The 13941-nt window shown below is 48.2% G+C and overlaps 2 protein-coding genes across 3 annotated transcripts in view; one reads left to right on the plus strand and one right to left on the minus strand.

The window, feature by feature from the left end:
• Positions 1 to 604: 604 nt before the first annotated feature.
• On the minus strand, positions 605 to 6359 carry PTRHD1 (peptidyl-tRNA hydrolase domain containing 1). The gene is made up of 2 exons (XM_033939297.1): positions 6066 to 6359; positions 605 to 1217 (listed from the first exon to the last, which is right to left on the minus strand). The coding sequence occupies exons 1-2, from the start codon at positions 6345 to 6347 to the stop codon at positions 1047 to 1049; spliced, it is 453 nt and encodes a 150-aa protein (XP_033795188.1). The 5' UTR covers positions 6348 to 6359; the 3' UTR covers positions 605 to 1046.
• A 10-nt stretch (positions 6360 to 6369) lies between these two features.
• Positions 6370 to 13941, plus strand: part of CENPO (centromere protein O) — a 74443-nt gene continuing 66871 nt past the window's right edge. For both annotated transcript variants that reach the window (XM_033939295.1, XM_033939296.1), the window contains exon 1: positions 6370 to 6504. The gene's annotated coding sequence lies outside the window, so the exon portion shown is untranslated. The remainder of the gene's footprint in view (positions 6505 to 13941) is intronic.

Consider the following 13941-nt stretch of genomic DNA (forward strand, 5'->3'; position numbering starts at 1 on the left):
CGCGGTTGGCTGGGGCAAGAGGGTTTGAGCTCCCTCTTGCCCCGATCGTGTCGGGGAGTCGGCGGGGCAAGAGGGGAAGCAGCAGGACACCGGTAGGAGCTTCTACATGATGGGAGGGGTTGGGAGGCTGTGGGGGTGCGAGCGGTCCTTCGGGGTGGGGGTGCGAGCGGTCCTGCGGGGGGGGGGGATGAATCGGACGTCGGGGGGGGGGGGCATCAGGCTTTCAGGGGGAGGACAGGACTTCAAGGGGGAGAGGAGAGTCGGGGCGGGCGAAAGAAGAGTCGGGGTGGCCAGAGGAGAGTCAGGGCGGGCGACTGGAGAGTCGGGCAGCATGCGCGGTATACGGGTGTGCGCAGTATACAAAAATTTCTGTACATAAATTTGTGTTTTCCGCGCGCTATACCCGTGTGCGTGTTTTACACGGGTGCGCGTTATCTACGTGAAAATACGGTAATTCCTATCTTCCCATCGAAGTCCTAACCCTCCGGTCTTGCACATGCATGACCTGGTTGGGTTTCTATACTTATTACCTGGTTAGCTTTCTCAGTATCCCACGATCCAAGGAGATAACTTATTTTAACAAAAGAAAAATTGTAGAAAGAAATAACATTTTCTTACATTAATTTATTTTAAAAAGTTTGTATAGCGGAGACTTTTGATGTCATAATCTGCCTTCATATATCCAAGCCTAAGGTGAGTTATAATTTAGGTAGGGTGGGTATTTCCCACAATTAAATTGGTTTCTGAGTCAAGGGAAGGTGACTTGCCCAAGGACATAAGCAATAATCTCAGCCATGTGATTGAAAATTCTTCTAGTTTTTCACACTGCTAATTATCAGCACTGAAAGAATTACGCTTGAATCAGTAGAGCAGCCCAAACCATTAATTTCTTTCTGCATGTCTCTTGTGAACAGCACCACATAACAGTATGCTCATCCTAGGATTGTATAAGGCACCCTGTATTGGCAGCACTGAGCCACATTTGTTCTCTGCATGTTGGAATGCAGCAGTCTTAAGGCTCACCCCCCCCCCTCCTCCTTTTCAAGTCATTTAAGCAGTTTGAACTTTTTTAGATGTTGATGTACTTCTTCCTTGGAGTAGGGGCGGAGGGCAAGACAGGTGGCAATGTTCTCAGGTTGCTCAATCCAGAGTTTGTGATCCACACACTTTTGTTTCAGGCTCTCTGCCAGTGCCAATAACGATGCTTCATCTGGGGCCTGAAAAGACAGGACAACATTTATTATTAAAATAAATCAAAGTTGTGTACTATAATCTTCCCCAAAAGTTGAATTTTGTGCTTTAGTAAGTCTTAAAGGAGAGAAGAGAAGTACAGGCTACACAAACTTCAACCTGGAATTAGACATTATTTGCAAGTTCCAGAGTGAACGGGACTGACTTACACTTCTCCCTCCGTATTCGCTGTGATAGGGGATTAACAAAACCGCAAATACAGAAAAACCGTGAATAACTTTTTCATATGTTATTCGCTGTTTTCTATTAAAAACCATTGTGAATATGGTGAAACTGCAAATAACAGTTCCTGAAGGAGAGGCAAAACACGGTGAAGAAAGTGCTGGGAATCAGCGATTTTCTCTGTAAACGCTTGGAATCAGCAATTTCTCTTTGCAAGCTGATGTAATTTGGTGGGAGGAGCCAGCAAGCTAAAAAGCGTGAATACTACGAATGCTGAAACCACAAATATGGAGGGAGAAGTGTATTTCTATAATGTGCAGTAGGGCTGGCTGCTCTTGGGCAGATATACTATCCAGGTCTCAAGGAGCATATTATTTTGCACAACTGATCAATCACCTTCAACTTCCATGGACTGAACAATATGTTGGAGTTATATCTACAGCAAGTGCTGTGTTAACACATCTTGCAGCAAAATAAAACAAAACCAGCTTTGTGATATTACTCTCCTACCCTTTTTTCCCATTTCTCACCAGGCAAGAGATATACAGTATGTTAAAACAAGGCATATATAACATGAACCAGTTTCAGTGAAGAGTATTCAGTCTTGCCAACCACTAAGCTGTAGCACAATAATGAACCCCTCTTGAAGCAAATGCATCCCCTCAACCCCAATACCTCTTTATCCTTTATTTAATCAACTATATGTTGCTGCAGTGTGGAAAAAATATGCAAAAAATAAAATACACTGCTAATTACAAACAAATAGCCCTGCTTTATTATCTATGGGCATTATTAGATGTGGGCAACTTCCTCACTTATGTAAGCTGTCCTGAAGGCTTTTGCTCTAGGGTGGTATATCAGACCTTTAATAAAGCTTAAAAGGTGGGCTAACAGCAGCAGAGAAAACTTACAGAACTGGGAACCCAACCCAGCATGCCCAGATAACTTAGAAGTATTTGCCCTTGCAACAACCAGTGATGCATCTTCCAGGGAAATAATGGCATCAAGACTATGGTTTATGACTTTATATTCTGCCTATACAGTACTTAAGTAGAGTATGTATTTGATCTCATCATGGTGTTGACTCTCATTGCAGCAATCATTATAAGCACACCAAACTAAGGGCTAGATTCACTTACCTGACTCTCCGTGCAGGCCCGACCAATTCACCAAACAAAAAAATTAAAATGAGGGCGATTGGAGGAATGGCTCCCTCCGACTATACGGATCGCTAGTGTGCGATCCTGACTAGAGAATGACACGGTGAAAAAATTGGTCCCCGTCACCGCCCCGTCCCCGTCTCACCATCCCCGTCACCGCCCCGTCCCCGTCTCACCATCCTCTTCACCGCCCCGTCACCGCCACTGCCACCCCATTCACCGCCCCGTCACCGCCACTGCAATCCCATTCACTTTTCTTTATTTACGTATAAAGGAAACATTCTTTAAAACTTTAAAACTTAGTTAAATATTAGTTAATAACTATACAAAAACAAAACACGCAGAGAAAAAATTAATTAATATAAATTCCCTGACTTCCCTGCACTGTCCCCCCTTGAAGGTCTGTCCCCATCCTGAAAGCCTGATGCCCCCCCCCCCCGACGTCCGATACATCCCTCCCCCCGAAGGACCGCCGACTCCCCAACAATATCGGGCCAGGAGGGAGCCCAAATCCTCCTGGCCACGGCGACCCCCTAACCCCACCCCGCACTACATTACGGGCAGGAGGGATCCCAGGCCCTCCTGCCCTCGACGCAAACCCCCCTCCCCCCAACGACCGCCCCCCCCAGCTTCAAAATGATGCCTGAAGTTACCTTGGGGGTTCTGAGCACTATTAATTTTAATTTATTACAGCACTCCAGAAATATTTTTCTAATTGTTTTAACTTGGAAAAGCGAACCAGGATTGTCTTAATGAAAGGCTTATGTTCTGCACTGCAGCCCTCCTGCCCTCGACGCAAACCCCCCTCCCCCCAACGACCGCCCCCCCCAGCCGACCCGCGACCCCCCTGGCGACCCCCACGACCCCCCCACCCCCTTCCCCGTACCTTTGGTAGTTGGCCGGACAGACGGGAGCCAAAACCGCCTGTCCGGCAGGCAGCCAACGAAGGAATGAGGCCGGATTGGCCCATCCATCCTAAAGCTCCGCCTACTGGTGGGGCCTAAGGCGCGTGGGCCAATCAGAATAGGCCCTGGAGCCTTAGGTCCCACCTGGGGGCGCGGCCTAAGGCACATGGTCGGGTTGGGCCCATGTGCCTCAGGCCGCGCCCCCAGGTGGGACCTAAGGCTCCAGGGCCTATTCTGATTGGCCCACGCGCCTTAGGCCCCACCAGTAGGCGGAGCTTTAGGATGGATGGGCCAATCCGGCCTCATTCCTTCGTTGGCTGCCTGCCGGACAGGCGGGTTTGGCTCCCGTCTGTCCGGCCAACTACCAAAGGTACGGGGAGGGGGGGTGGGGGGGTCGTGGGGGTCGCCAGGGGGGTCGCGGGTCGGCTGGGGTGGCGGTCGGAGGTTCTTGGGGGGGGGGCGGTCGTTGGGGGGGAGGGGGGTTTGCGTCGAGGGCAGGAGGGCCTGGGATCCCTCCTGCCCGTAATGTAGTGCGGGGTGGGGTTAGGGGGTTGCCGTGGCCAGGAGGGTTTGGGCTCCCTTCTGGCCCGATATTGTCGGGAAGTCGGCGGTCCTTCGGGGTGGGGGTGCGAGTGGTCCTGCCGGGGGGGGGATGTATCGGACGTCGGGGAGTCGGCCGGGCAAGAGGGCTTGGGCTCCCTCTTGCTCCGATCGCGGGTGCGGGTGGGAGCGCGTGCGAGCGGTCGTTCGGGGTGGGGGTGCGAGCGGTCCTGCTGGGGGGGTGAATCGGGCGTCGGGCGGTAAATAGCGGTTCCTAGAAGGGGGTACATTGGCCCGCGGGGACAAACCTGTTCACCGTTTCCGCGGTCGGTGAATGGCCTTGTCCCCGTCACCGCAGCGACTGCTAGTTTTCTTCCCCGTTTTCGGCGGTGACCCGCGGCTTAAATGCGGTGGCCGCGGGTAAACCGTCACCGTGTCATTCTCTAATCCTGACGCATGCGCAGACCATCTGCTTTCCCTGTAGATGGTCTGCGCATGGTTGTTTGTGTTTTTTACCGACTCTCTGGAAGGGTGATCCCTGGAGGCAGCAGCCTCTTTAAAAGCAGGCAATTATTGACTCTCCTGCTCTCTGCCACCCTTCCCCGCAGTGCAGGCCCGCTTTAAAACCACGGGCTCGCCCTGCAGGGAAGGGCGGCAGAGAGCAGAAGAGTCGGGGCAGCTTATGTAGTGGTCTCCTATCTTGCTTTTAGCAACAGATGTCTTCAAAATGTTTCCACTTGCGCTGCTTTAGACTAGCCAAGCACAAGGAGGTTTACAGGACTAGACAGTATATGCTTCCGTTTGACCCAACAAAAACTTTCAGGTCATATAAAGGACATCTGCCCAAATTGAAGACCACTGTTCTTCTTTTTTTAGCAATGTTATCTGCTGTTTTTTTGCAAGTTCCATGGAAGGGGCAGAGAGCAGAGATGGGCTGCAGGGCTGGGATTTCAGGCTGAGGACAGTTGGAAAAGACATTTGCGACTGGTCCCCAGCAATCGCTTCTTGTGTTGATCAGCCAGCCCAGTTGGTTTCAAAGATTTCTTTAGTGAATCGTATCCCTGCCTACTTTGCATGCACGGATCGGAATCGGATCAGCACAGAGGTAAGTGAATCGGGCCAGGGTAAAATCGTGTGGCAAATGGATTGGTACATGATCGGTTTGCTTAGTGAATCTAGCCCTAAATGTCTGAGGTTTAAGGGCTAGATTCATCAACCTGCCCAATTGGGCCCAATCCGGGCAGGTCTGATGAATTCTGGAAGCTAAAATATGCAGATGAGGGTGATCGGAGGAATGCCCCCATCTGCGCATGCCCGTCAGAGCCGCAATCTTTTTTTTTTTAACTTTAAACTTTTTTTAAATTCATTTTTCTCCCTGTGAGCCCGTGGTTTTCACCCGCTTTAAACCCACGGGCTCGCAGGACGGGGAAGGGCAGGAGAGATTCGGAGAAGTCAGAGCAGGAGAACCGGGGCGGCAATGTGATGATCAGGCAGGATATTTTCAGGGAAGTCAAGGCAGGAGAACCGGGGCGGCGATGCAGCGAGCAGGGCTTCCTTCCAGAGTTGGAAAGACATTTTCAACTGGTCCCCAGCAGTCGCTTCTTCAATTGATTGGCCAGCCCAGTCAGATTGAGAATTTTGTGTTGTGAATCGCATCCCTGCCTACTTTGCATTCGTTTCTCCTCACTTGCATGCACTGATTCGAAGCAGATCGCAGGAGAAGCTAGTGAATGGGGCCCGAGCGAAATCTGGTCGCAAACCGATCGGTTTGCTTTGTGAATCTAGCTAGTAGGGCAAACCTTCTTCAAAATACTGAGTAACGATGTTCTAATCATGTGCACCAGATGTAATACTGATGGAAACTGTTCTGTTGTATTGTAAGTCTATTGTACTGTTGTTTCCATTATTTCATAAATCATTTATTTTTCCCTTCTCTGCTAACAGTATTACTTTGGCGACACTTGCACTATCATCATGCTGATAAAGCTATCTGAAGCGAATTGGTCCTTAACAAAATCAATAAAGGAGCAGTCAGGTCCGCACTTACCTCCAGCACCACCTTGTGCATACTGTCCAATTCCTGCAAGTACTGCTGCGTGTCACCGTGGCTGTAATGCAGGTGAACAGCCGCCATCGACGCGTGACATGCTTGTGCCACCAGTGCCCCGAGGGGCCAGGCGAGACCACGCTGCAGATCCCCGCGGACTACCACATATTGGACAAGCCGTGGGGGAGCCGCCATTTTACCGGAAGTCCACTGGGATCGCGCAAGCGCATAATAGTTCATCTTTTTCCTTCGCGAGACAGAAAACGCTTTTGCTTGTGTCATCGCGTTCTGCGGTCTGCACGGTCTGCACACTTCTGTTTATTGGTCGCTTTCGGACGCCTGGAACTTGCGTGACGTCTTGATGTTTATATCTGCGTACACGACGTTAGAGGACTTACGCGCTCTCTTTGAAATGTCAAGGATAGTAGTCGGTGTGGTGGTGAGATCAGGGATTTTTTTAGGGGGGGTTGTTTAATGCTGATGATGCATGAAAGTATGTTTTAACGTGTCAAGTGACTAAAAACCTGTGCGAGTTAAATAATGCTTATGTCCATCCTGAAATTCTGTCAGAAATTACGCAACCCTATATGTCCTATCTGTTCAAATTAGATTGTAAGCTCTTCTGAGTAGGGATCGTCTATTGCATGTTAAATGTACAGTGATGCATACGCCTTTTAGCGCTATAGCAATGATTAAATAGTACAGGCAGTCCCCAGGGTAAGAACGAGCTGTTCTTAAGTCGGATTTGTATGTAACTCAGAACTTGTAGGTTTTAAGATTCTTGCTGCTTACCTCTGCTCCCAGCTGACAAAAGGGCCAGCTATCCCTACCAGTATTTCCTCTAAGGCAGTGTCTCGCAAACTTTTCTGGCCGGTGGCACACTAAAACCAGTGCCCCAGCACTGTGAGAGGCACATCCTGTAGGCAGGCAGCCAGCGTGGATGACTCTCCTCATCATCAGTGTGTCGCAGCACACCAGAAATCTCAGGAGGCACACTGATGTGCTGCGGCACACAGTTTGCGATACACTACTCTAAGGTAACATGCACAGCCACGCTCTGTTCTTAATGTGGCCATGCATCATTCCTCAATTTGCTACAGTAGAAGTGTAGGAGTCTATGCCAATGGAAATACTGCTCTGTTAAATCAAATACGCCACGATTGTGTTCTTAGGTACAAGTCATACTTAAGTCAGGTGTCTGTAACTCGGGGACTGCCTGTAATACTGTAGTATAAGTGCCTGTGTTGTGGTAGAGTTTATAGGGGCGAGGAAGAGATAGTTTTGTGTCTATTCGCTTCCTGTTTCCCTTTTGGGAGATGTCATTCTCTTGGGTTGAACAGAGGTTGTCGGTAGTTCACATGGCATGTCTTTAGCTGCTTTTTTCTCTCTATTGTATGGATTGTTAGTCTAAGTTAAATGACCAAGATGGCTTACCATAGCCTAAAAAGTGTTACTGCGGGACGCACTGAGGTATCCCATGGAAAACTTTAACAATTTTCACACAGTAAAAAACCCAACTATTTTCTGAGGAGGGGGCATGACAGAATAAATCAGTTAGGGTGTATGATATTGCTGCGCACATGAGCTATACTTTCTGAAAGGGTGCTAGGATTTGGAGTCTAAGGTGCCTTTTCAGCCATTTGACTAGCAGACATCTCGGTTAAATATACAGTACAAGTTAAAAAATCTGAACAGGGATTGGGTGGTCTGGATTTTCTGTATTCTCAGGCAGTCCCTTTAATATTCAGCATCTCTCCCTTATCCAACACTTCTGACCCATTTATTATTTCTGCAGCTAAATTCAACATCTCTCCCTCGTTCAATACCTCTGACCCATTTAGCTACTTCTGCAGCAGGAAGGTGGGCATGGAATCCTTGGTGGTGGCCATTAAGGAGGAAGAGGGGGCAGGAGATCTGTGCAGTGTCACATACCCTCAACAAGTGGATCCTCTTCTGTAGCTACTAAAATTCATTCTATTACACTAGGTGTATCATTCTGGATAGTAAGGTATTCTCCCCATGCTCGCGAGCCATGCAGAAGGAATCCACTCCAAATTTTCAACTTCTCCTCCAGAGAGCTCTGCTGCCCCTTCAGTTTTTCCTTCCGCACAAGAGCCAGAAGCTGTCTTTCTGATCTGCTCAGTATTTTTCACAGTTTTTGCGGCTATGGGTATACTCAGCTCCAGAGTGTGGGTGAAAGATCTGCCTGTGTAGAGAAGAATTATTTTATGGTTTTTATCTCCATTTTTGCATTTGTGGGGTTCTGTCTCCTGGGATAAAATCCTGGAGCCCTGGAACAGTGACGTACTTAAGCTTAAGAGCATAGAAGCTGCGGAGCCCAAGAGACATAAGATGAACTTGGTGCTGCCTAATAAAGTCTTCTCCTGAATTTGTTAATTTGATGTGGAGAGCTTATTTGGATAGCCGGGATCGGGTCTGTCTGTGGGTTGCGCAAGGGAACTTGGACAGGGTGCATCAGGGTCTTTCTGACAGGGATTTGGAAGGTGAGGGATCAGTTTGTATTCCCTTGCTGTCACAGAGCGAGTCTTTACTTAATCCTCCACTGCCCCAGGTATATTAGATAGATTATGACTCTATGAGCCCATCTGGACAGATAGGGAAAATGCTTGAAGTAGACAAACCACTTTGAGTGTGGTTGTATAACTATAAAAAGCGGTATACAAGTCCCAGTCCCCTTCCCTTCCCTGCTAGACGATATATGGTCGCAAACAGGAGCTAGTATGCAGGATGCAGTGGTGGCCCTTGACCAAGGGGGCTGTTCAAGCCTTCAGTGCAATTAGAGCTCATTACTGACTTCCTGCGGGAGTTAGACTCCCAGCAGGCCCCTTCCACTCAGTGTTCTATGCTGAATGGAGTGAGAGCGCAGCCCACATCTTTTCCCCAGTAGCCTAATATGAGTGTTTAAGTCATGGAGCACTGGGATGACTAGGCTGTATCCTATGGCACAGGAGTGTCAACAGATATTTGCTCAGTCTAAGGTAGATTCTTTGATTGCTCAGGTAACCAAGCGCATGTCCTTACCAAGTGAGGGAGGCATAGTATTTAAAGGATATGCAGGATCGCAGAATGGATGTGGTCCTAAAAAGGCAGAGTTTTGACCTTAGGGATCAAAGCAGCATGGGCTCACTGTGGAAGAGGATGAGCCTTTTCCCCAGCTAGCAGGTTTAGGTTATGTGGCATTTGGCTCTCTACGACATCATCAGAGTCATGAGCAAAGTCTTGGCTAATTTGATTTTAGACTACAAATGCTCTGGATCAGGCAATGAGTGGAAGATTCCACCTCCAAGGCTGATCTCAGTGTACTCCCTTTCAAAGGACAGATGTGCAGAAAGGGTCTGGATAATCTGATGGCCAGCATGGCAGATCGCTGGCCAAAATCTCTTCCTGACAGCAAGCCGTGAACTAATACAGTACTTAGGAAGAGCCTCATCTCAGAGATCCTATCAGGGATCAAGACAGAGACTCAATAAGACCTAGGCGAATCCAAGCCTCCAGTTCTCGTCCCATGTCATCCTCCAATGATGCCAAGGCCGAAGTCTTCCCCCTGAGGATAGGAGGAAGGCTCTTGGTGTATGCGGAGGTCTGGGAGCAGATCTCATCAGACCATTGGGTGCTGGTGATCATTCAAGGAGGGTTCAAGCTCAAGTTTGCCTATCCCCTAAGTTTGTTGACTCCCCGGTGGGGCTCCAAAGAAAAGTCATGTAGAGTCTTAACAACAGTATAGAGACTTGTAGAATTCAGGCCAAAGAGCCAGTGCCGCCAGAAGAATCAGACTCAGGCAGATACTCCATATACTTCATAGTGCCCAAGAAAGGCTCAGAAGATTGGAGACCCATTCTGGATCTCACACACATCAACGAGGCCATGAAGATTCCACGCTTTCACATGGAAAGCATGTGGTCCATCATTGCAGCAGTAGCTCCTGGGGAATTTCTAGCTTCCCTAGACTTGATTGAAGCCTGCCTGCACATTCCCATATATCCGGAACACAGGAGATCCTGAGATTCCATGTGCTGGAGAGATATTATTAGTTCTTGGCGCTCCCCTTTGGATTGGCAACAGCACCCTGCATATTTACCAAGGTGATGGTGGCAGGATTGCAAATGCATCCATATCTGGACAACTGGCTGATCAAAGTTCTGTTGTTATCAGAAGGAGAACAAGCAGTGGCTTAAGTGATCCAGGTATTGCAGAGCCTAGAATGGATAGTGAATTTTTGAAAGAGCCATCTAGTTCCATCCAAATCCCTGGAACACCTGGGAGTACTATTCAACACGGCAGAAGGTGCCATGGCAGAAGGTGCCCACACTTTTTTGGTTTGTGAGCTACTTTTAAAATGACCAAGTCAAAATGATCTACCAACTAGAGAATAACAGGGGGGGAAATTCTGTCACTGCCCCATCCCAGGACCACCATTTCCTTCACTGCCCCATCCCCGCAGCATCCATACAAGCCTCAGTACTGCAATATTTAGCTTATTCCTTCCTTATAAATCAAAGTTCTGGCTGCTGAACTAGAGAAAGGGATGTTCAGCTGGCAGAACTTTGTTTATAAATTTTTATCAAAACAACTAATATACTACTTTATCCTAAAGCAAAAAAAAAAAAGGAAATAAATAGAAATTTTTTTCTACCTTTGTTGTCTGGTTTCTGCTTTCCTCATCTTCTCATTCAATTCCTTCCATCCACTGTCTGTCTTCTCTCAGTGTCTTCCATTTGCTCTGTTACTGTGCCTCTCCCTTCACCCCCCCCCCTTGGTCTGGCACCCATCTTCTTCCCTCCGTTCCCCCCATAGTCTGGCATCTCTGCCTTCTTCCCTTCCAGCGTCTTCTCCCCACTCTCTCTTCCCCTTTCCCTTCAGCGTCTTCTCCCCACTCTGTCATCCCTATTTCCCTTTAGCGTCTTCTCCCCACTCTGTCATCCCCATTTCCCTTCAGCGTCTTCTCCCCACTCTGTCATCCCCATTTCCCTTCAGCGTCTTCTCCCCACTCTGTCATCCCCATTTCCCTTCAGCGTCTTCTCCCCACTCTGTCATCCCCATTTCCCTTCAGCGTCTTCTCCCCACTCTCTGTTCCCCATTTCCCTTCAGCGTCTTCTCCCTACTCTCTCTTCCCCAGTTCCCTTCATGCTGCTTCAGTATCTTCTCTCCATCCCCCCACCCCCAGCACCCTTCGCACGGTCCAGCAGCTCCCTCCCGCCGGTCAGCTGTGCATATCCCTCCCTCTCTTCCCCTTACCTTCTCTTTGTGGCGATTTCTATTAGACTATGCGTTGTATTGCAGCTGGAGCATTGAAGTTGTGTCGCGTTGGTTGCTGGAAAAGTCTCCTCCGATGCAACCGGAAACAGGAAGTTTTGTCAGAGGAGACTTTTCCAGCAGCCACACGTGACGTGACTTCAAGGGTGTCAGGTCAAAAGCGCACCGGGACAAAGGTGCGTGCAGACGCGCGCTGCAGAAAATTACAGTTTTTACGGCTCCGACGGGGGGTGTGTGGGGGGAACCCCCCACTTTAATTAATAGAGATCGCGCCGCGTTGTGGGGGGTGTGGAGGGTTATAACCCCCCACATTTTACTGAAAACTTCACTTTTTCCCTGTTTTTAGGGAAAAAGTTAAGTTTACAGTAAAATGTGGAGGGTTACAACCCCCCCACAACGCTGGCGCGATCTCTATTAAATAAACTGGGGGGACTCCCCAACAAAACCCTCCGTCGGAGCCCCTAAAAACTGCAATTTTCTTCGGCGCGCGCCTCCGTCTTGCGCTCAGTTGTCGCCGCGCACCTTTGTCTTTCACCGAGTTGTCTATGAACTGACTTCAAGACTCCGGCTGCAATACAATGGATAGCCTTATAGAAATCACCACAAAGAGAAGGTAAGGGAAAGGGAGGGAGGGAGATGCACGGCCAGATGGCCGGCGGGAGAGAGGGGGCTGCTGAATTGCATGCTTGTTCACCGCATGTGCTCACTCCTTTAACTGGAGACAAGACCATTCACTGCTCCATGGGGCAGTGAATGGCCTTGTCCCGGTACTTGCGGTGACCTTTTTTTTGTCACCATTTCATCAGGTTACCCGTGCCTAGCCGCGGGTAACAACCACCGTGTCATTCTCTACTACCAACAATAAAAAACACAAAGCACACTGTATGCAGAGAAAATGTTAATTATCATTTATATTTGGGGTTTTTTTTCAAAGAGGTCAAGCCAGATGACTTTAAAATATGCAATGTTACCTCAGTAACAACTATACTAAACTGTGATAGCAGTTTTTAGCGCAGGGAGCTGCGCTGAATGCCTCGTGCTGCTTTCGACGTTCATAGGCTCGCTGCGCTAAAATCTGCTACTGCAGTTTAGTAAAAGGAGGCCATAGTGCAAAATATAGACAGCAGATATAAATTCTGAAAATGGACACATTTTGATCACTAAATTTAAAATAAAATAATTTTTCCTACCTTTGTTGTCTGGTGATTTCATGAGTCTCTGGTTGCACTTTCTTCTTCTGATTGTGCATGCAATATTTCTTCCCTCCTTTCTGCCTCCTGCATGCTTTGTCTCCTCCAGACCTCATTCCATTCCCCAACTAACATCTCTGTCCTTCCATGAGTCCAACTTTTTCTTCCTCTCTCCCTGCCTGCCACCTGCCACACTCCATTCCCTCCCCCTTTTCCTTCCTCTCTCTCTCTGCCCCCTCCTCTTTCTTTCATTTTGTCTCCTTCCCCCCTTTCTTTCTTTTTCTCTCAGTCTTTCTTTCTGTCTCCCTGCCCCCTTTCTTACTTACTTTCTCTCTGCTGTCTTTCTTTCTGTCTCCATGCCCCCCTTTCTTTCTTTCCATCTCCATGCCCCCCTTTCTTTCTTTTTGTCTCCTTTTTCCTCTTGGATCCCTAGTTGATACGTGGTATATATAGATTTTCCGCCTGTGTCCTTAAAAAGGGACCAAGCTTGCTCTAGCATTTTTACAGTGCTTATCATCTTCTTAATCTTCGTCCCTACCATGAGTCTCATCCCTTTGTAATTCCCTTTTTGGAAGTTCAGTGCCGTGGCTGTTGTTTTGGACCGATGTTTCTCCCCTGCGTCCAGATTGAAGCGGATCATATTGTGATCGTTGTTTTCCAGTGTTCCTTCTACTTCTACATCTTGTGCCGGTCCTCGCAATCCATTTAGAATTAAACCCAGAATTGCATTTCTGCTAATATTTTCCTTGACAAGTTGTTTCAGGAAGCAATCGCCTATAGCATCCAAGAACTTGGTCTCCCTAACGCAGCCAGAGGTGCCTAGGTTCCAGTCTATTTCCGGATAGTTGAAGTCACCCATGATAACTGTGTTGCCTCCCTTGCAGTTGCGTTTAATCTTGTCTGTCATTTCTCCATCAATTTCTTCGAACTGCCCTGGGGGGTCGGTAGTAGATGCCAATCTTCATTTTCAGTCCATTTGTTCCCGGAATTTTGACCCATAGAGACTCTAACTTATCCGTCAGTTGTGGCATGTTCTCTTCAATAGATTCAATTCCCTCTTTGACGTATATGCAATGCCCCCACCTTTTTGAGCCATTCTGTCTCTGCGGTATAGTTTGTATCCCGGTAGCACAGTGTCCTAGACGTTTTCCTCAGTCCACCATGTTTCCGTGATGCCTATGATGTCAACGTTATCTTTTTGTGCCATTGCTTCTAATTCACCCATCTTATTCCTAAGGCTCCTTGTGTTCGTGTACATACACTTTGAGTTTGCAGCCTGTTCCTTTCTTGCATTTCCTTCCCTCTGTGTCCTTTTCGATCTGTCTTGCCTGTGATCCGGTGAGTCTTTCCCTCTATCTTCTTGCACGGTATCCTTTGGGTATAATGGTTCCCAAACCATCGACTCTCTCTCT

The sequence above is a fragment of the Geotrypetes seraphini genome, chromosome 3 (assembly GCF_902459505.1).
Source record: "Geotrypetes seraphini chromosome 3, aGeoSer1.1, whole genome shotgun sequence".
NCBI lineage: Eukaryota > Metazoa > Chordata > Amphibia > Gymnophiona > Dermophiidae > Geotrypetes > Geotrypetes seraphini.